The 21,927-nt window shown below is 46.4% G+C and overlaps 2 protein-coding genes across 2 annotated transcripts in view; one reads left to right on the top strand and one right to left on the bottom strand.

Annotated features, from left to right (window-relative positions):
• Window positions 1-3,459: 3,459 nt before the first annotated feature.
• INA (internexin neuronal intermediate filament protein alpha) lies at window positions 3,460-17,040 on the bottom strand. The gene is made up of 3 exons (XM_002756568.6): window positions 15,900-17,040; window positions 6,641-6,765; window positions 3,460-5,442 (listed from the first exon to the last, which is right to left on the bottom strand). Exons 1-3 carry the CDS (start codon window positions 16,965-16,967, stop codon window positions 5,136-5,138), a joined length of 1,500 nt encoding a protein of 499 aa, XP_002756614.1. The 5' UTR covers window positions 16,968-17,040; the 3' UTR covers window positions 3,460-5,135.
• Window positions 16,895-21,927, top strand: part of NT5C2 (5'-nucleotidase, cytosolic II) — a 195,670-nt gene continuing 190,637 nt past the window's right edge. The window contains exon 1 of the mRNA XM_035268955.3: window positions 16,895-17,024. The gene's annotated coding sequence lies outside the window, so the exon portion shown is untranslated. The remainder of the gene's footprint in view (window positions 17,025-21,927) is intronic.

Here is a 21,927-nt window from a genome sequence, read left to right as displayed (position 1 = left end):
CCATAAATTTCTTACTAGTATGTTTTTAAATTTGAGGTGAAATTTATATAACATAAAACCAATCATTTTAAAGTGAATGATTCACAATGGTTTGCCACCATCACCTCTATCTAGTTCCAAAACATTTTCACCAAAATAAAACCCTGTATCCATTGAATAGTCATGCCCCACTGACTCCTCTCTTCAGCCCTAGCAACGCTTTTTTTTTTTTTTTTTTTTTTTTGAGATGGAGTTTTGCTCTTGCTGCTCAGGCTGGAGTGCAAAAAACACCATCTCAGCTCACTGCAACCTCTGCCTCCCAGGTTCAAGCGATTCTCCTATCTCAGCCTCCCAAGTAGCTGGGATTACAGGCGCCGGCCACCACGCGTGGCTAATTTTGTATTTTTAACAGAGATGGGGTTTCACTATGTTGGTCAGGCTGGGCTCGAACTCCCAACCTCAGGTGATCCACCTGCCTAGCCCTCCCAAAGTGCTGGGATTACAGGCGTGAGCCACTGTGCCCAGCCAAGCCTTGGAAACTTTCAATTTGCTTTCTGTTGCAGTAGATTTGTATTTTGTTTTGTTTTGGGTTTTGTTTTTGTTTTTTGAGACAGGGTCTTACTCTGTCACCAAGGCTGGAGTGCAGTGGCACCATCATGGGCTCATTGAAGCCTCAACTTCCTGGGCTCAAGCAATCCTCCCACCTCAGCCTTCCAAATAGCTGGAACTATAGGTGCACACCACCACGCCCAGGTAATTCTTGTATTTTTTGTAGAGACAGGGTTCACCATGTTGCCCAGGCTGGTCTTGAACTCCTGGAGTCATGTGATCCACCCACCTCTGACTCTCAAAGTGCTGGGATTACAGATTTGATTCAGTGTACCTGGCCTCAGTTTGTAAATACTTTTTTGTTTTGTTTTGTTTTGAGATGAAGTTTTGCTCTTTTGCCCAAGCTGGAGTGAAGTAGCACCATCTCGGCTCACCACAACCACCTCCAACTCCCCACCCCGCCATTCAAGTGATTCTCCTGCCTCAGCCTCCCAAGTAGCTGGGATTCTGGGCGTGTGCCACCACCCCCAGCTAATATTTGTACTTTTAGTAAAGATGGGGTTTCACCATGTTGGCCAGGCTGATCCCGAACTCTTGACCTCAGGTGATCCACCTGCCTCCACCTCCCAAAGTGCTAGAATTATAGATGTGAGCCACCGTGATTGGCCTTAAATACATTTTAAAAGCTATTTCATGCAACCTCATGAGAGAATGTGAACCAGAAAAAAAAAAAAAGCTATTTCATGTTTGTCCTTAGAGCCATTTATGGTGGCACTTGGTCCTCTGCTTGAGTTCACAGCTAAGTTCTAGAAGTTTATGCCCACAATTATTTGTGACTTACATTAACCCTGGATCTAAACTTTGGGCTGTAGCTTTCAGACAGTTGCTTAGCTCTTACCTCGTTAGCCAGTGTGATAGAATGAATTCTAAGTGTCCTGGATTGATCACCTCTTGTAGAATTGTCCCTTCTGTAATATGTCCTCACCTCCTGGCCCCTTGCTGGGAAGCTGCAGAATTCCTTTGCTAAATTATAAGAAAGGCCACCCCACCTCCTTTTTTTTAAATAGAAAACTAGTACCCAATTCTATAGAATTTTTGGCAGAAGCAGAGGTGGTTTGCGGTTGGCTGGGCCCAGATTCCAGTTTTGAGCTACCTCCTGGCAATGGAGGAAGGCAGTTGGCTGAGGAAGTCTGCTAGTGTAGCAGCTTGCCTGCCGGAATTGATGTTGCAAAAGTTTTCTTGGACAGAGAAACTAAGTAAAACATAGTGAGAGGGGGGTGAAACAGAAGATAAAAAGAAAGATTTCTACTCCCTTCAGCAAGGACACTTTCTTTTATGCAGAGAGAAAACATAGAGATCACGTTGGGGTTTGGCCAACGTGATCAAACCCCAGGTATACTGAAAATAAAAAAATCAGCTGAACGTGGTGGCGGGCACCTGTAATCCCAGCTACACCAGAGGCTGAGGCAGGAGAATCACTTGAACCTGGAGGCAGAGGTTGTAGTGAGCTGAGATCATGCCACTGCATTCCAGCCTGAACAACAGAGTGAGACGCCAGCTCATAAAAACAAACAAACAAAAAAAACATAGAGAAGAAAAGCCAGCAGTGTAGAGTCAGACGGAAGACCAGGGTCCAAATCTCAGCTCTGCCACTTACTGTGTGATATCAGACCCGGGTTTTTGTTTTTTTTTTTTGAGATGGAGTCTTGCTCTGTCACCCAGGTTGAAGAGCAATGATGTGATTTGGGCTCACTGGAACCTCTGCTTCCTGGGTTCAAGCGATTCTCCTGCCTCAGCCTCCTGAGTAGCTGGGATTACAAGTGCCTGCCACCATGTATAGCTAATTTTTGTATTTTTAGTAGAGACGGGGTTTCACCATATTGGTCAGGCTGGTCTCAAACTCCTGACCTTGTGATCCACCTGCCTTGGCCATAACAGGCATGAGTCACTGCGCCTGGCCCAGACCAGGGTCTTAACCTTGTTATTCTGAGTTTCTACGTCTTCATTTGTAAAATCGGTATACAAATACCATACCTAATGAGTGGTTGTGAGGTTTATATAATTCTATGTTTACTACCTCATATAGCATCTGACACACAGAAAACAGGTAAAAGTTTCTTTTTTCGAGATGGAGTCTTGCTCTGTTGCCCAGACTGGAGTGCAACAGTGCGATCCCAGCTCACTGCAACCTCCACCTGCCAGATTCAAGTGATTCTCCTGCCTCAGCCTCCCAAGTAGCTGGGATTACAGGCACCTACCACCGCTCCTGGCTAATTTTTGTATTTTTAGTAGAGACAGGGTTTTGCCATGTTGGCCAGGCTAGTTTCAAACTCCTGACCTCAGATGATCTGCCCACTTTGGCCTACCAAAGTGCTGGGATTACAGGCATGACCCACCACACCTGGCAAGTCTAGCTATTATTAATGTCTCAGGATGCAGGGGATGACATTGACAAATGAATCTGAAAGTCATATGGGATATCATTAGCACATGCTGCAGGCAGGCTTTCCCCCAATCTCTTGGACTCATTTTGTTGAGACAGGGTCTCACTCTGTCGCCCAGGCTGGAGTGCAGTGGTGTGATTCCTCTCTCGGACTGAAGTGAGACTAGTCCCAAGAAGGTGGGACTACAGGTGCACGCCACCACAGTTGGTTAATTTTTATATGTTTTTGAGAGATGAGGCATCCCTGTGTTGCCCAGGCTAGTCTTGAAGTCCTGGGCTCAGGCCATCTGCCCACCTTGGCCTCCCAAAATGTTGGGATTCCATGTGTGAGCCACCACACTTGGCCATGTCTTTCTTTTATAAATGAGTTCATGGCAATTAAGGGTCACTAAAAAGAACAGACACAAATCAGTCAGAGCCAGACTGACTCTGAACCCAAAGAGTGCTTCTCTTAGTAAAAGGGCAGAAACCACAGAACACAAATTATGTTGGTGGGATTCATGACTTTTAATTTCTTATTTTACTAATGTCTTACAGTAAGTGTGAGGAGTAAAGATAGGGATGGGGTAAAGGTAAGGAAAAGTATTTCAAGTTCCTTGAACTATTGAAGCATGTGCTAGGATAAGAAAGTTCAGTAAAAGCATCATGTCCTTATCACCAGAGCTCTTAAAGGAGACGTCGAAGAGAGACGGGGCAACTCTTCAGCTCTGGCAGAAGTGACTGCTGGACAGAGAACAAATCCTGCATCAACCTTGGCACAAGTGAAAGACTGGGCAATGCAGATGCTACACAGTTGGGCAGATGAAGAGCTGGCTGTCCAGAATCTACTTCTAGCAAGCGGGTAGGCGCATGCACACCCCTCCTCTGGTCTGAGTATCTCTTCCTCTCCGACAGGACCACACCAACTGTGCAGCCATGGGGTAAATGTTGGGGAAGTCTTTTAGAAAAGAGAAATATTTCTTTTTTATATTTGCTGGTGGTATTGATTGACCAGAAGTGGTTTCTTTTACTTTGGGGCAATAGCATTGTGTTCTGGTGACAAAATATCCTATACTTAGTACTCATAAAAGGCATACAAGAGTGAAAGCAAGGCCTCTTTAGGACCTAGACTAGCGGGAAAGGGAATGAGTGGATTCTAAGGGTAAGGGAATGAAAAAGCTAATTCTATTATCACCACAAATGAACTGACACTTAAATGACACCTTGGCTTTTTCCACTCATAGGAATACTCACTTCTTCTAGTTTATACTACTAAATCTAAGTTCAGCTTAATCACAGTTTGGAATAACTATTACTGAGCTTCTAAAGTAAAGGTGAAAAGCTACATCCTTAATAGTTTTTTTCTCCTAATTAAATGGATTTGTGTAAGCTGAAAGCCTAAAGTCTAGGGATTCTTTTCATTATTTTATTTGTTGGAGGAAACCCTTAAAATTCATCACTGCCATTTTTTTTTAACCTACAGGATTGAAAGAATATGAAATGGGCAGGGAGGAGTCATTACACGAATCATAGACATGGTCAACATGCATCTAATTTTAGCCACTGAGCAAAGAGAGCTAAGAGGGGCAAGTTCTTTTGAGAAGAATCAAAATGTGTTTAAAAGGGAAGAATACTACACTAGACTATTTTTTTTCCTGCATGGAAGAAAAGGATATATGGAACTGAGGGAGGTGGAAAGTGTCCATTAAACAAACACCTATTATTTGTGAAACAGTTCTATCAGAGTGGAACTGGGTGTGGACCATTAGTTTATCTTTGGCAGCGATCTTATGTTTTAGGTATCTAGAGTAAGATCATTTAGCTGGATAATGGCTGGCGTGTGAATAATTTCAGTTCACAGCAAATGACGATGATCACAGATTTAGCACCTTAGTTTGTACTTCCTCTGCACCTGAATCATCAATCACTGTGAAGCGTGAGCTGAAGGTCAGAAAGCTGTATTCTTAGATAACTCATCTGTGATTGCTCCAGGACTGCAGTTTACTTCAATCTAAGGGGTGGTTTTCTTATTAGAGAATGTAAGTATTCAATACTAAATATGAGACTGAAGCCTTGAAGACATTTCATAGTAGTGTAGCAGGTGTTATGTTTCAGGAACAGGCTGTTTAACAAGTCAAATGCATATCATTCCCTCTTAAGCATTAACTCTTTCAAAGCAATGGAATTATATTTTTTGGCTCGAAATGGTGGTTTCTTCTATATTTGATTTCTCGGTTTTCTTAGTAGATATTACTGTCTCCTCTAATATTTCTTCAAAACTTTCCCCTATCTGGGAGGTTTTCTTAGAGGCTACCTTAGATGCCTCCTCCTCCTCTTCCTCTTTCTTAAGTGATAGCCCAGTGGATGAGACTTTGGAGGTTGAACTGAGGATTCTAGATGGGAGCAGATAACTTGGATTGGGAAGTGGATTCAGCCCCGAAATGCTTAGCCCACTGGTGCTAAAACGTGTCTCTTCGCCTTCCAGCAGTTTCCTGTAAATTCAACAGAGAAAAACTCTTAGGAAGGCAACTTGAAACTTCCCATGCCGCCAGAACGCAACCGTCCAGTCCTGATTCATTTGATTGAGATTCCAAAGGACTTTGGAGTTTCTTCATGAGATTGAAACTAATAAATATTTAATTTCAAAGCTCAAAGAGTTGGAGCTTGTGCATGGGTGTACACACACATACACCCCTTCGGCACCAGCTACGTTTAAATCATTGTCAAAGGGAAACCTATCCTATTCACAAATATATTCCAGAAGGAAAACCTACAACTCCCCTTGGCCACATCACACCCATTTTTGGCAATTAGCAACAAACCTCTAGGGAGAAGTAATTTTCCTAATTAACACCTTAGCTGCAATAGGGATAAGGAGGTGAGATGTCCACAAAGGTGGCAGGAACTGCCTAATTCAACCTGGATTTGAGATTTGTACTTTTTCAGCGTGTAAGGATACAAAGGGAATAGAACTAGCAATAACAAAAGCCAGTGAATGACACTATTTCAGATACCAGATTATTCTCAGTGTGGCCTAAACAGTCCTATAAAAGAGTGGCCCCCAAACCATGTTTTTCATAATTCTTAATAGTTTTTATCATCCCTTTTTTTTTTGTTTCAGACAGAGTCTCACTGTCTCCCAGGCTGGAGTGCAGTGACGTGATCGCAGCTCACTGCAACCTTCATCTCCCAGGTTCAAGCAATTCTCCTGCCTCAGCCTCCCAAGTAGCTGGGACTAGAGGTATGTGCCACCGTGCCTGGCTAATTTTTGTATTTTTAGTAGAGATGGGGTTTCACCATGTTGGCCAGGCTGATCTTGAACTCCTGACCTCAAGTGATCCACCCGCCTTGGCCTCCCAAAGTGCTGGGATTATAGGAATGAGCACCGCATCTGGCCCCAAACCCTATTTTTAAAGTTACAAGTCTCATGGGTTTTTATTTTAACCTCTGTGTCCTCACATTATCCCCTTAAATCCTTGCAGAGGTACACAGAATACTCTGGGACTTGTAAGGTGGAGCTGGCTTATATCTAAGTAGAGGGACAGAGAGGTCAGTTCACTTGAGAGGGGCCAGTGATGCCCTCCCTCCCTCCCTCCCCAATCAAAAGCCAGAGAGACTAGACCCACTTATTTGGGTAGCACTGCTCCCAGGTGACTGGATTTACTTGGGTGAGCAGGCTCTTTGTAGTACCTGTAAGCTGCTATCTCAATGTCAAGAGCCATTTTGACATTGAGCAAGTCCTGGTATTCCCGAAGGTGGCGTGCCATCTCACTCTTGGTGTTCCTCAGATCATTCTCTAGCTGCCCAATGCTATCCTGAAAAACATCAGATCCAAAATAGTTAGGCCAAACCAGCTGAAATTCCTTGAGATTTGCAGAAGGCAAGGATTCTCAACCCTGACTACACATTAAAACCACCTAATGAATAACTTGCTTATATCAAGGCCTGTCCCAGATCCAGATTCACTGATTCTGGGGTGGGGTCCCAGCATTTGCATCTTTTTCATCAAGGCCCCCAGGAGATTTGGACTCATGGTGAGAACTGGGAACTTTTACCCAGAGGGCAAGTGAACACCTGCCCTTTTCAGGATGGTGACATGGCAAATAGTTCTCAACTGAACATGGAGATGATTGCTTTTTTACACTTACTTAGCATCCCTCCCTTGCTTGTTGTGTTGCTGCTAAATAACTGTTGTGGCATGTCCTTTCCAAAACCCAAAGCCTCAGGTTAGGAGCTTAGATTCAGAAAATTTCTACTGTGGAAAGCAGAGAGAGGACAGCGAGATTTGCCTCTATTCATTTCGATGATTTCCTGGAAGCCCACTAATCAGTCACCTTACTGAGAATGTTTTACATTATAGGTAAGGAGAAAGCAGAACTATTTCACAGAATTCTTTTTTTTAAACTAAAGTATGGAAGAGAAATCATTTTATATTTATAGTCCTTGAGCAGCCAGAAGGATTTTATTTTTTTGAGACAAGGTTTTGCTCTGTTGCCTAGGCTGGCGTACAGTGGTGTGATCATAGTTCACTGCAGCCTCGAAACTCCTGGGCTCCAGCAACCTTCCTGCCTCAGCCTCCCAAGCAGCTGGGACTAACAGCTGTGCACCACCATGCCTAGCTAATTAAAAAAAAATTTTTTTTTTTGTAGAAATGAGGTCTCATTGTGTTGTCCAGGCTGGTCTCAAATTCCTGGCCTCAAGAGACACTCCTATTGGCTGGGTGTGGTGGCTCACACCTGTAATCCTAGCACTTTGGGAGGCTAAGGTGGGCGGATCACAAGGTCAAGAGATTGACACCATCCTGACCAACATGGTGAAACCCCATCTCTAAAACAAAAGAGAGAAAGAGATATACTCCTGCTTTTACCTCCTAAAGTGCTTAGATTACATATGTGAGCCACCCTGCCCAGCCTGGCCTTTTCTTTTGCTCCTTAACTACATCAAGTTTATTGCTGTCCCAGGCCTTTTAGGCTTGTAATTTCCTCTACCAAAATGCTAGTCTTTACATGGCTGACTCCTTGTCATACAAGATTCAGTTCAGGCCAGGCGCAATGGCTCATGGCTGTAAATTCCACGACTTAGGGAGGCTGAGGCAGGTGGATCACCTGAGTTCAGGAGTTCAAGACTGCCAACATGGTGAAACCCTGTCTCTAATAAAAATACAAAAATTAGGCAGGTGCAGTGGCGTGCACCTATAATCCCAGTTACTCAGGAGGCTGAAGCAAGAGAATCACCTGAACCCAAGAGCTGGAGGTTGCAGTGAGCCAAGATCGCTACCATTGTACTCCAGGTTGGGCAACAAGAGCAAAACTCCATTTCAAAAAAAAAAAAAAATTTTCAGTTCAAATGTCCTCTCCTGACAAGTGCAGTGGCTCATGCCTATAATCCTAACATTTTGAGAGGCCAAGGCAGTGGATCTCTCGATGTCGGGAGTTCCAGACCAGCCTGACCAACATGGAGAAACCCTGTCTCTACTATAATTACAAAAAATTAACCAGGTGTGGTGGTACAGGCCTATAATCCCAGGTATTCGGGAGGCTGAGGCAGGAGAAAAATTTGAACGCAAGAGGCAGAGGTTGCAATGAGCCAAGATTGCGCCATTGTACTCCAACCTGGGCAACAACAGTGAAATGTGTCTCAAAAAAAAAAAAAAGGTCTTTCTTTGCATTCAATTTAAGTATCTTCCCTCCACCAACCCAGTACTTTATTTTACCTGAAGCCGGAGCAGCTGCTAGCCCATGCAGGAACCTTGTGCAAATTAGAAAAAGATACCCCCCAATAGGAGGGCAAATTAGAAAAAAAGCATTCAGCTGAATGCAGCCACCCTGTTCTTAGCTCTTATCATTATATAAAATTATCTTCTTCTTGTATTAGGGTTTTTTATTTTGAGACGGAGTCTTGCTCTGTTACCCAGGCTAGAGTACAGTGGCGCAATCTCAGCTCACTGCAATATCCTCCTCCTGGGTTGAAGCAATTCTTCTGCCTCAGCCTCCCGAGTAGCTGGGATTACAGGTGTACACCACCATGCCTGGCTAATTTTTGTATTTTTAGTAGAGACAGGTTTCACCGTGTTGGCCAGGCTGGTCTTGAATTCCTGACCTCATGATTTGCCCACCTCAGTCTCTGGAAATGCTGGGATTACAGGCATGAGCCACTGTGTCCGGCCTTGGCAATTTGTTAGTTTATTCTAGTTTATTTTCTGTTGCTTTCCTCTGTAACAGAGTTTTACAACTTTGGCAGTACTGATGTTTGGGCTGTTATTGGGAGCTGTCTTGTGACATGCAGGATGTTTAGCAGCGTCTATGGCATACTTCCCTCTCCCAGTTGTGGTAACAAGAAAACGTCTCCAGGGCATGGCATAGTGGCTCACGCCTGTAACCCCAGCATTTTGGGTGGCTGAGGTGGGCGAATCACTTAAGGCTGAGCTGAGAGAATTGCTTGATCTGGGAAGGTGGAGGTTGCAGTAAGCCACGATGGCACCACTGTGCTCCAGTCTGGGTGATAGAGCAAGAGCTTGTTTAAAAAAAAAAAAAAAAAGGTTGGGCACGGTGGTTCAAGCCTGTGATCCCAGCACATTGCGAGGCCGAGGCGGGTGGATCACAGGGTCAAGAGATCGAGACCATCCTGGTCAACATGGTGAAACCCCGTCTCTACTAAAAAAAAAAAAAAAAAAATTTTCAAAAAATTAGCTGGGCATGGTGGCGTGTGCCTGTAATCCCAGCTACTCAGGAGGCCGAGGCAGGAGAATTACCTGAACCCAGGAGGCGGAGGTTGCGGTGAGCCGAGATCGCACCATTGCACTCCAGCCTGGGTAACGAGCGAAACTCCGTCTCAAAAAAAAAGGGGGTCGGGCGCGCTGGCTCACGCCTATAATCCCAGCACTGTGGGAGGCTAAGGCGGGTGGATCACAAGGTCAAGAGATTGAGACCATCCTGGTCAACGAGGTGAAACCCCGTCTCTACTAAAAATACAAAAATTAGCTGGGCATGGTGGTGCACGCCTGTAGTCCCAGCTGCTTGGGAGGCTGAGGCAAGAGAATTGCTTGAACCCAGTAGGCAGAGGTTGCAGTGAGCCGGGATCATGCCATTGCACTCCAGTCTGGGTAACAACAGCGAAACTCCGTCTCAAAAAAAAGAGGAAAGGACACAATGCATGATTGGGTGCTATTTTTAAGAAACAGTGATGCAGATAAATATATCAGAAACCTCAAGAAAGTAAGTGCTGACAGTCCTGTGTAACTCCCCTGTGTGAGAATGATGAAGCAATGGTAAAAGGCAGGGCTGAGACATCAGGGGGTGCAAACTTCCAAATCAAGAGAATTTGCAGAATTAAAATTCATGCCACCTACCTGTTCTATAAATATTGACAGGAATATTGCAAAGAAGAGTCTCAATTGACTGATGGGTACAGAACAAGGAATGACAGTCAGTAGAAAAAATACGTATTATACTGGACAGTGATGCATATATTTCAAAGTGTGTTAAGAGATCATGAGGGCTTAAAGAGATTTTTACTGAGAAATTTTACCTGACAGTTCCTATTTGAGGTTATAATCAACTCTGCTACTGACCTATTAGGGGCAAGATAATCAATATTACTATGGTAAGAGAGAAAAGAGTCTAGGGTGAGGGAAAAAGGAGAAAGAAGAAAATATGATTATGCAAAGAAGGAGGAGGAATGCTATATGAAGATAAGAGGAGGATTTCATTAGGGACTCTCGGTTGCAGTTTTTGCCCTGCCACTAACATCCACTGGACCTCAGCCAGTTTTCTACATTTTAGTTTCTTCCTATCTTCTATTTCTGCATACAGAAAGTTATAATGATTATTCTTTTCCTAAGGTGTTCTGAGATCCTCAAATGAGGATTCCAATTTACTATATCTCACGTATACATTAGTATATGTTGAGTCCATTATCTGTTAAATTAGTAGCATTAAAACAGCATGGCAAATAGGAAGAACGCAATAAATGTTAGTGATTCTTACTGTTAATATCACACCACATAGCCCTCTATCCTTTTGATGATATGGACAAATTTATCACAAGCCTTCACTATTACCAACCCCTTAGATAACTAAGAAAACTAATGTATCATAACACTTTAATATTGGATAGTTAGAGGCATATACCTTAAAGCACCAGATTTTTTTTAGTAACAATTTTGAATAAAAAGCCTTTCTAAAGTGACTTGAGCGATGTTGGAATCAGCGTTGCTGCTTATTGGTTCTCTTTGTTCTGAAAGATGAACGGATCTGCTGCTACTCGTCTTAACAATGCCTGACTCCAGTGGTCCCCATTCTCTATCTTGCTGCAGGCTTGAAACCAAATAAAAAAGCATTTTGAAATCATGTTATGAATAGGCTGGGGGCATTAAAGAGGCCAAGTTCCTAATATGTGACTTAGAGATAGATAATACGTCTCATCAGCAGGTTAATTAGGTCCTTGCTTAAAACATTACTTTTGTTTCATAGCTGTTTTTTTGAATAAGAGGTGGTTGTGGAGCTGAGTTCTAGACGAGAGTTCCTTGAACTTCTATGCTACAGATTTCACATGTCTATTTTACAGATCACTGTAGACAATAGAACGACTTTGCTCCTTTCAGAAGCAACTGTGCTGTGTGCTGACCATTGATTGCTCTTCAATGTCCAGTTTCTTTGTTTGCGCTCTCCTCCCCACATCAGGCTGTGTCTTGCATTGCCCTTCAAAAGCCCTGCCAAAGATGGCCTCCAGCTCGAGATCTGAGCAGAGAGCCGCAGTCCGTCCCCTCCCCCAACCACGCAGCGGCTGCCGGCTCAGCCTGAGGGAACGCGAGAGCGGCACGCCCAGCTCCAGCTGGGGTCTCTCCTGGAGGAGTTCACACAAATGCTGAGCGTTGTGCCCATGGCTGGAAGGATGCCGGGTGGAGTAAGAGAAAGGAACTGGCCACACTAGCATCTGCAGTGTTGAAGAAGAACGACAGAGCTGTGGATTTCAGCACGTTTGGGGGCCCTCGGTCAGGGGGGCAGTAGTGAGTGCCCCATAGTCTGACTGAAAGAGGCTATCTGGAATTACTGCTCTGCATAATCAACTTGGGTGGGGACAGAGGACTTTTATTTGTGGTTCACCATGCGTGCTTTATTCTCACTCCTATCTTTCCTTTGTCCCCATCTTTTTCTTTCCTCTACCACACTCAAAAGCCCTGCATTATACCTATCTCTGTAAACTACTTTACTGGAAGAAGTGGTTTAGATCAGTGTACTCCAAAATCAGTCTGAGGACCAACAGGATGCAGCACTTTTATTGAAAAATGCATATTCCTAGCCGGGCATGGTGGCTCACGCCTGTAATTAATCCGAGCACTTTGGAGGCCAAGGTGGGTGGATCACCTGAGGTCAGGAGTTCAAGACCAGCCTGACCAATATGGTGAAACCCTATCTTTAAAAAAAATTTTTTTAAAGAAAAAAAAAGAAAAATGCTCATTCCTGGGCCCTACCTGCGAACTGCTGAACCCGTATCTTTGGGAGTGGGCCTGATTATTTTTTTAAGCCCCCACTTGACCTGAGTGTCACTGGGTTTAGGATCCACTAGTTTAAATTTATTTCTATAAAGATGCTATCATGGTGGCCCAGGTGACAGTAATATAGTAAGATAAGGAGGGGCAAACAAAATAGTGAAACAAAAACCAGGTGGAAGAGCTTACAAAAGACCAAATGTACCTAATTTTAGAAATGAATCTATCAAGCTATGGATTTATGTGCAGCCACTGCCACCTCCAATCTCCAAGGGGCCAGTCCCTGCCTGCTATTTAATTAGGCTGTACTCCAATCTCATAATGGAGAGAAAACAGCAGACTTGGCTTTTCTCCCTGGAGAGCATTAACCTGCAATGATCTTGATCATTCAGCAAGGTCTTTCAAGGAAAGCTTCAACTTTTCAAGACTGACCACAATAGAGGCCTGAGACCCCGAGTACTCTCCAAGAAATGTCTTTGGACATCTTTAATAGAACTGGAACTCAAATGGTGCTGAAGTGGCTATGTAGGCACTGGAATTGCCCAGTGTCAGAAATGGAAACCCCTTTGGCTTTCGCCTCGGCCTCCCAAAGTGCTGGGATTACAGGGCTTGAGCCATCGCGCCCAGCCCCCCTTCGGCTTTTTATGCAGCTCTTCTCTTGCCTGATTCAGACTCTCTCATACACTATTGTGTATTTATTGTATCACCTTGAATCATTTTTTGCCCTTTCAAAAGTGTAAGAAGCTTTCTCTCCTCAAATAGGCTATCAGCTCTCTGGGACAGAGAAGACGGAACTTGAATGGGGCCTTCCTGTTTCATAGAGGGTGCCAAACTTGAAAAGGAAAATGGCCCTATCACTAATCTCTAGCAGAAGAAAGAGAACATCTTCCCATTACTGCAGTGAAAGGTGGGGACAGGGTGAGAAGGCAAGAAAACAATGGCTAAATCTCACTGTAGAAAGGGAGGTTTTCTTTCGGTCAGCACTGCTAAGATTGTCAGAACAGTCAGAGACACCCTTGTGGCATCAGGCCTTTAGGATCCGCAGGTAAGGTTGAGCCCCACCTCAGCCTTAGGCCCCAAGGAGTAAGGAACATCTCTGTTATCTGACCTCCTCTTCCACTCCCATCAGCAGGTCCTCTGTGGCTCTAAAGACTCAAGCTGATAGGGGCAGCACTGAAGAGCTGCAGTTTCTTTGCTGTTTTTTGTTTCCTGTAGACCATGTCTGGATGACCCTACTATTGTCTAACGATGAAAGCCTTTTACTGCAAACAAGCCAAGCCAAACTGTCACTACCTCTTAGAATGTATGGGCTATAACAAGCAAACAGAGGACATGGAAAAGCCCAATTCAGCTGGCAGCTCTAAGTAAGTTATCCTTTTTTTGTGTGGAAATACTGGGCTAGGCTGGGCACGGTGGCTCACACCTGTACTCCCAGCACTTTGGGAGGCCAAGGAGGGAGGATCACCTGAGGTCAGGAGTTCGAGACCAGCCTGACCAAGATGGAGAAAGCTTGTCTTTACTAAAAATACAAAATTAGCTGGGTGTGGTGGCACATGCCTGTAATCCCAGCTACTCAGGAGGCTGAGGCAGGAGAATCACTTGAACCCAGGAGGCAGAGATTACAGTGAGCCTAGATCACACCACTGCACTCCAGCCTGTGCGATGGAGTGCGACTCTGTCTCAAACAAACAAACAAAAAAGAAATACTGGGCTAGCAATCCAGAATACCACCTAGCTCATCCTTGGAGGCTTCTGGAAGAAAAAAATGAAGTCTCAATTAGCCAAATGTGATTAATTCGGGCCATCCAGGGGCAAGGGTACATAGTGAAAAGTTCAAGTTCCAGATTTTGAAGTAGAAATGGAAGTACTTATTTGAATGATACTGCAATACCAAACTAACCTAAACAGTCCAAGCAGGCTTTCGTCCTTCATCATAGGAAGTTATTTGTAAAAAATAGCAAATACCTGAACATCAATAAGAATTCTTTAGCTTCTGATTAAAATGGTACTTTTGAGATATCATTCCTTTCTTGCTTCTATTTTACCAGTGTTCCCAAGCCCTATTAATTTCACCAAATATAAGCTTTAATCCTAGCTAGAATTACTGCAAGTTTCTGAATTGTCATTCTATTCAAAGGAGCGTTCACCTTGAAACTGAACCATAGTATTTTAATTCTTTTCTACAGTTTGCATTTACCCTGTCTCCTACCTCTGTGCCCTTTATGGTCATAATCCCAGAATGTCTTATATAGTAAAACTGAAGATGCAGTGGCCTTTGTTGGTAAGAAACAGCCAATCAATACCTTCACAGGAGCTTAGAGGACAGAGAAAGATGGGGAAAAAAAATACATACACTAGAACAAAGGAAAACCATCTCTGTGATTTATCACATACACTTACGATGAAAAAAATATTAATGAAACAGGAATTTTCAAGTGGGAGCTCACAGCTGCTGAGCAAATTAAGTGGTTTTTGTTTAGTGCTAAGCCATCCATGAAAGCCAAAATTGATGTTGTCTACGAGGTGACCTTTAATTGCAGGTAGCCAAGACTGATATGTTGGTGTTGCAGGAAAAAAAAATCAAAGCAGTTTAACTGTCGAGAGATTCATAACTGGGACACGAAAAGGGAGAGACATCATTTCCGAGACAGGAAGAACTCGAGATCAGCACCGTGGACAGCGCCCCGACCTTTCACGTTTTGCCAACTAGCGAAGGCTTTCTTTAAAAAATGTCGGCTGGTGGACAAGGGAATCGTGTGTGTGTGTGTGTGTGTGTGTGTGTGTAGAGCAGGGCGGCTGCTACTAGCTCAAGGGTGTGTGTGTGTAGAGCAGGGCGGTTGCTACTAGCTCAAGTGTGTGTGTGTGTGTGTGTGTGTGTTAGGGTAGAGCAGGGCGGTTGCTAATAGCTCAAGCATTGCTCAGCTTGTTGGCTCCCAATCTACTTTCTGGAGGGCAAAAGTCAAGAAAATGGGATAGGACCCTTCCCAGTTCAGGACGGCATTCTTCCTTCAACCCTGAAGCGTACCATACTCCATGAATACCTTCCAGAACGCACAGAAAGCCTTTCAAAGTCAACCAAACAAGCCAGATAGCCGAGACAGCACCGCCCATGTAACCCGCCCCTTTAAGGTCAGTCCTACTTTGGGTGGGACAGTGTTCTCCGGACCACCGGTGTGTGTATACCCGCTTGCTGACAGACATGCATAGTTAGGTTTTCGAACCTCAAAGAAGTTTAAGGGCTTCTTTGTTTGAAGGGCTGGGGCAGGAACATAAATGAGGGGCGTTCCCTAAAGTTAGTAAAGACTCCAGGGCTTTTTGTTTACCAGCGCCTCCGGCCGGGGCTCTTCTCTTCTCTCTTTTGCCCTCCCCTTAAGTCCTAGGGCCCAGTTTTACCAGAGGAAGCGGGAACGCGCGGGAGAGGTGAGGGCAACCCTTCCCACACCCAGCCCCAGCCCTTACCTGGTAGCCAGCCACCTCGGCATTGTGCCGCTCCTCCAGTTCCAGGATCTGCCTCTCCAAGGACTCATTGGCCCCGCGCAGGCCCTCGATCTCGATGGTGCGCGCCTGCAGCTGGCGCCGGTACTCGTGGATCTCCTCGCGGCTGGCTCGGATGGCCTCGGTGCTGCGCGCCGCCTGCTCGTTCAGGTTGGCGAACTTGGACTTGTACCATTCCTCCGCGGACTGCAGGTTCTTAGCAGCCAGGGACTCATATTGGGCGCGGATCTCCCTCAGCGCCGAGCTCAGGTCTGGTTTAGCCACAGCCACGTCCACCTCGGCCGCGGCCTGTGACGACGCCTGCAGCGTGGCCAGCAGCTCGGCTACCTCCTCGTCGTGCACCTGGCGCACGAAGGCCAGCTCGTCTAGCAGCGACTCCACCTTCTTCTCCAGGTCCAGGCGGGCCAGCGTGGCGCCGTCCACGTCGCGCTGCTGCGCCTTCAGGGCGCGCTCGGCACCTTCGCGACCGCGGCTCTCCTCCTCGCAGCGCGCCCGCAGCCGCTGCACCTCCTCGGCCAGCCCGTCGCGCTCCAGCAGGGCCTGCGCGCGCGCCGAGCTCGCCTCCTCCAGCTGCGCGCGCAGGTCGCGCAGCTCGCGCTGGAAGAGCTCGCCGACGCGCGACGGCTCGGCGTGGCGCTGCCGCAGCGCAGCCAGCTCGGCCTCCAGCGCGCGGTTCTGCGTCTCCAGCTGATGAACCTTCTCGATGAACACTGCGAAGCGGTCGTTGAGTCCCTGCAGCTGCTCCTTCTCGTTGGTGCGGATGATCTTGTACTCGTTGGTGCGTGCCGCCGCCTGGCTCAGGTCCAGCCCGTCGGATGCCGGCGGCCGGCGATAGGCCAGGCCGAGGCCGAGCGACGAAGCCGAGGAGCAGGCGGTCGAGGAGGCCACATTGCTGCGGGACAGGGACTGCGAGCGGAAGCCGCCAGCGCCGCCGGCCCCGGCGAGGCGCGCGGACAGGCGGGAGCCGTCCCCGAACACCTTGCGGTAGGAGGAGGAGGAGGAGCACAGGTAGTGCTCCGAGCCGAAGCTCATGGTGCCGGGATCCGGGCCGGGCGTGGGCTTCGGCTGGAGATACAGAAGAAAGGAGAGGTGCGGCAGGCAGGGCGCGGCGGGGCGGTGCGCGCTGGCTTTTAAGGCGCTGGGACTGGGGCGGCGCGTTGGGGGCGGAGCTCCTGCTCTGAGCCTGGCCCCGAGAGGGAAGGGGGGCATCCAGGAGCGGGGGTGGGGAGGCGCAGCAACTACTGCAGCTGCGCGCTCGATGACCTGGGGCGCGGGGTCAGGGCCATCTGTGTCGGAGTCGCTCCTGTCCGCGGCGCCTCTCCCCAAGAATCCACTGCTTCTGAAGTGACTCCAGCGGAGGGGTGCCCTAAACGACTGAGGTTTCCCATCCGGAAACTACACAGCTCTGTCGCATCCCGTGACCCTATCTCCTCTTTCTTCTTTAACCCACTGGGAGGTTAGGGGTTTCTGAGAGGTGTCCCCTACACCCACCCTCTTATTGGGTTTTGAGGGCGAGGCCGTGTTTTCCCAGTTGCAGTGGGAACCCGCTGGGCGAGGCCTTGCTCCTCCCTCAGGTGGCTCAGGGTCCCCAAGGAGAAAAGTCAGAGAGCCTCTCTCCAGGTGGCCCTCTGCATCTCCTGGGAGGTTCTGGGCAGGTAGATGCTTGGAAAGCGCCTCTCCCCCAGAAGAGAGGGGAGATCGGTAAAGAAAGTGACCCCGAGCTGCGGAGAGTGGGGAGAAGCCCAGGTAGAGAGAGGAAAAGAGGCCACACTTGGAGAAGCAGGAGGCGCTGGGAATTGCTGGGGCTCATCGATAGGGCACTAAAGCATGGCGCAGGCCAGGACCACAAGCTGGTGGAAAGGGGGCTGCAGACTTTTGTGTTTAGAGCATTATGTTTTAAAACATTTCAAAAGGAGCGTTTTCAAACCAGGAGGTTTCACCTAAAAAGAAATTGAATTTCTGGCTTCTGAAAACGGGAAGAGGTGGGATCCCATAGTGGGCAGAGGTGAGTTGCCCTTGCCCTTTGTATAAGAAGTGTGCTTTCCTGTTTACTACAGTGAATTCTCCACTGAATTACCATTCTCCACTGAATTACCCCCACCTTCTTAATTCGTTTACTTTACCTCTCTGATTATGTGGGCATTTGAGATTTCAGTCTGTGTAAATCCAGCAGGGCAGGTCCTCATCTGGCTTTGGAGAGCCACTTACTCTGGAGATCTCTTTTTGGAGAAAAGAGATCCCTGAAAAAAGTTAAACTTCCAGAGTTGGGGAGAGTGCTGGTGACTGAGCTGGCCTGTTCTACCACATAGTAGGGTTGGTGGGAACGGGGGTGGAAATCAAAGAATGGGATCTGAAAGGATGAAGGCTGGGAGGGGTCAGTGTGAGGTCTGTAGTATGTACCGACTTTTAAGCTTCTGTTGTCACTCAGGATGTGGATATCGCTTTGGAGAGGGAGTAGGAAGACCTTTTTAGCTATATTCCAGAATTCCAGACTGAGGGCCTTTTTTTGATCTTGGAATCTTCAAGGACGTAGTCCTAGGATAAGTTTTACTTCATGGGGAAAGGGAAATATGCTTGGGACAGGCCATCAAAGGAAGGGTGAAAAGGGATCTTATGAGACTTTGGAGCATATCTCTTGGCTTTGTGCTTAATGTCATGGAAAATGGTCAGGCCCTGTCACAGCCTGTCCCTCTGGTTCCTCATCACAGACCAAAGCCTTGAGGTAGAGGAACTCAATTCTGAGGTCTTTGTGCTCAGAAAGACCTTGTGAGGTGAACAATTAAAGATTACTAATACTGCTGAATAGTGATTGTCTGCCAGTACTTGTGCTGGCACTTTTGCATAGGTTTACCTCCTCTGAATGTGCTTCAGGGTGGCACTTACCCCCATCTTATTAGATAAGACACTGAGGTGCTGATGCAGCACAAGGTCACCAGCAAGCAAAGACAAGCATACATTCTCTCTTTACTACATAATTCTGCAGTGAGACTTTTTTTTTTTTTTTGAGACAGAGCTGGGCACAGTGTCTCATGCCTGTAATCCCAACATTTGGGGAGGCCGAGATAGGCAGATTACTTGAGGTCAGGAGTTCGAGACCAGCCTGACCAACATGGTGAAACCCCATCTCTATTAAAAATACAAAAATTAGCCCGGAGTGGTGGCGCACACCTGTAATCCCAGCTCCTCGGGAGGCTGACGCAGGAGAATTGCTCAAACCTCGGAGGTAGAGGTTGTAGTGCGCCAAAATTGTTCCACTCTACTCCAGCCTGGGCAACAGAGTGAGACCCCATCTAAAAACAAACTAACAAACACACAACAACAACAACGGAGTTTTGCTCTTCTTGCCTAGGCTGGAGGGCAGTGGCATGATCTCAGCTCACCACAACCTCTGCCTCCTGGGTTCAAGCTATTCTTCTGCCTCAGCCTTCTGCATAGCTGGGATTACAGGTGCCCGCCACCATGCCTGGCTAATTTTTTGTATTTTTATTAGAGATGGGTTTTGTCATGTTGGCCAGGGTGGTCTCGAACTCCTGACCTCAGGTGATCCACCTGCCTTGGCTTCCCAAAGTGCAGGGATTACAGACATCAGCCACTGCACCCGGCCTGCAGTGAGACTCTTGAAGTCACGTTAATTTCTATGTAGCACGGCCAGGCGTGATGGCTCATGCCTGTAATCCCAACACTTTGGGAGTCTGAGGTGGAGAGATCACCTGAAGTCAGGAGTTTGAGACCAGCACGATCAATTTGGAGAAACCCCATCTCTACTAAATATATAAAATTAGCCAGGTGTGGTGGCGCATGCCTGTAATCCCAGCTACTCTGGAGGCTGAGACAGGAGAATCACTTGAACCCAGAAGGTGGAGGTTGTAGTGAGCTGAGATTGTGCCATGGCACTCTAGCCTGGGCAACAAGAGCAAGACTCCCATCTCAAAAAAAAAAAATTTTTTTTCCCATGGAGCCAGAATAGGACTAAGTGGGCTTCAGTAGAGTTTTGGCCAGCAAAAAATCATGTGCTGATTTGTGATTGATTTTTAATTGAAAGAATACTGGACTGAGAGTCAGAAGCAATGGGTTTGAATTGTGGCTTCTGCCATTTACTAAGCATGTGGGGATAACAACATCCACCTCCCAAGAGTCATGAAAGCTTGAGCTGAAGCATGTGAAGGTGCTTTGTAAGCTGTATAGATACAAAGAGTTACGGTCATCATCATCCTTTTTCAAATGAAAGGAATGGTTTCACATCCACCAGCTGGGTTTAGGGAGGGGATTGTAGGAAAGCATCCAGCACATCCTTGCACAGATCTCCTGGCTAATACTACTGAAAGACAGGAGCAAAATGTCCTGGTTGGAGTTCACCTTTCTTTCCCTTCCCATCCTCCAGTGGAATTGGTACCCCAAAGACAAAACACACATAGAGCAGAAGAAAGTGAGGCAAAAGGCCTAAATATTCCAACAAAGTGGCAGTTGCCCTGGCAAAGCTGCATCTTGCATTTTCTGAACAGCTTACCTGAGATTCCAAACTGGTATTCTCCTCTGGGATTTATGCCTCCCCTCTCTTGTATCCCACCCCACAGACCCAGATGTTTGGCTTTAATAATTTTAGCACAAAGCTGTCTTGTGAACGAGTCATCTTGGCTGAGCCTTAATCCATAACTCCTTCCAGCTGGCTAGGTTTCCTGAGGGAGTTCCCTGTGTATGCCAGGGCTGTAAATTCATCTTCCTCTAATGGCACACTTGGACACCACAAACACATTGTCAGCTATCCCCAGTTCTCCCTAATGCCACATTGTCCAGTCTTTCTTTGGCATTTGACAGTGCTGACCACTCTCCTTGGTTTTAATGACTCAGTTCTTGGCCTTCTGCTCTTTCTTCGTGAACACTTTATTTAGGCCGGGCACCATGACTCATGCCTGTAATCCTAGCTCTTTGGGAGGCTCAGGTGGGAGGATTGCTTGAGCCCAGGGGTTTGAGACCAGTCTGGGCAACATGGCAAAACCCTGTCTATACCAAAAATACAAAAATTAGCTGGGTGTGGTGGCACATGCCTGTGGTCCCAGCTACTCAGAAGGCTGAGGTAGGAGGATCACCTGAGCCCACAAGGTGGAGGTTGCAGTGAGCTGAGATTGCACCACTGCACTCTAGCCTGAGTGACAGAGTGAGACCCTGTATCAAAAAATAATAACAAACTCTCTTTTTAAGATATTGGCTCTCCCAGAAGCAGGGAGGCTTATAAAGTTTTCTCCCTGAGAGATCGGGTTTTGCATCATGGTTTTTCCTAGCCAAATGACCTCAAACACGTTACTATTATTTGCTGAGCCTTAATTTCTTGAAATTGTCTGTGAAATTTCAACAAAACAATCCACCAGAGTGCTCTGCAAACCTGGCTGATCATTAGAATTACCTAAGGACTTAAATTCAGATTCCCAGGCTTTACCCACAACCCACTGAATCTAGGGATTGAGATCCCCAGATCTACCTCTCATGAAATGACTGTGAGGTTTAAATGAGATTATGTATACAAAGCAGGCATCACAGTGCCTGCTGTGTGCATGTTCAGTAAATGGTAGCTGTTAGAAATATCAACTTCTTTAATTAATTCATTCACCAAATAGTTACTGAATGTTTATATCCAAGGCCCTGCAGTAGGTGCCTTCTCCATAGGAATAAGGCAGATGTGGGCTCTGCCTCCATGGGACTGGCATTCTAGTAGGAGAGACAGAGATCAAGCAATTAATTATACCATTAATTGTTAATGACAGTCGTGAGAATTGCTCTTAAGGAAAGTACAAGTTGCTGTGGGGCATACAACTAAGGGCCTGACCTGTGCCAATGAATCTCAAACCCCTATTTCTAATTTCCACCTCCAAATTCACATATCTAACTAACTGTTGGATATCTCCACGTGAATGCTTGCTGATCTTCAAATACCTTAGATCTGAAAGTGATTTTATTATCTCCCTCTTCTTTTCCCCCCACCCTTGCTTCTTGATCT

Source organism: Callithrix jacchus, chromosome 12 (assembly GCF_049354715.1).
Source record: "Callithrix jacchus isolate 240 chromosome 12, calJac240_pri, whole genome shotgun sequence".
Lineage (NCBI taxonomy): Eukaryota > Metazoa > Chordata > Mammalia > Primates > Cebidae > Callithrix > Callithrix jacchus.
The sequence above is the reverse complement of the archived record's forward strand: the minus strand, read 5'-3'. Positions and strand labels throughout refer to the sequence as shown.

Excerpts from the sequence above, each read along its gene's own strand:
- INA (XM_002756568.6), bottom strand. The coding sequence starts at position 16,967 with ATGAGCTTCGGCTCGGAGCACTACCTGTGCTCCTCCTCCTCCTCCTAC. Across the intron at positions 6,766-15,899 it reads CCGAGGTGGCTGGCTACCAG|GATAGCATTGGGCAGCTAGA; the intron begins GTAAGGGCTGGG and ends GATGTTTTTCAG. Across the intron at positions 5,443-6,640 it reads ATTGAGATAGCAGCTTACAG|GAAACTGCTGGAAGGCGAAG; the intron begins GTACTACAAAGA and ends TTGAATTTACAG.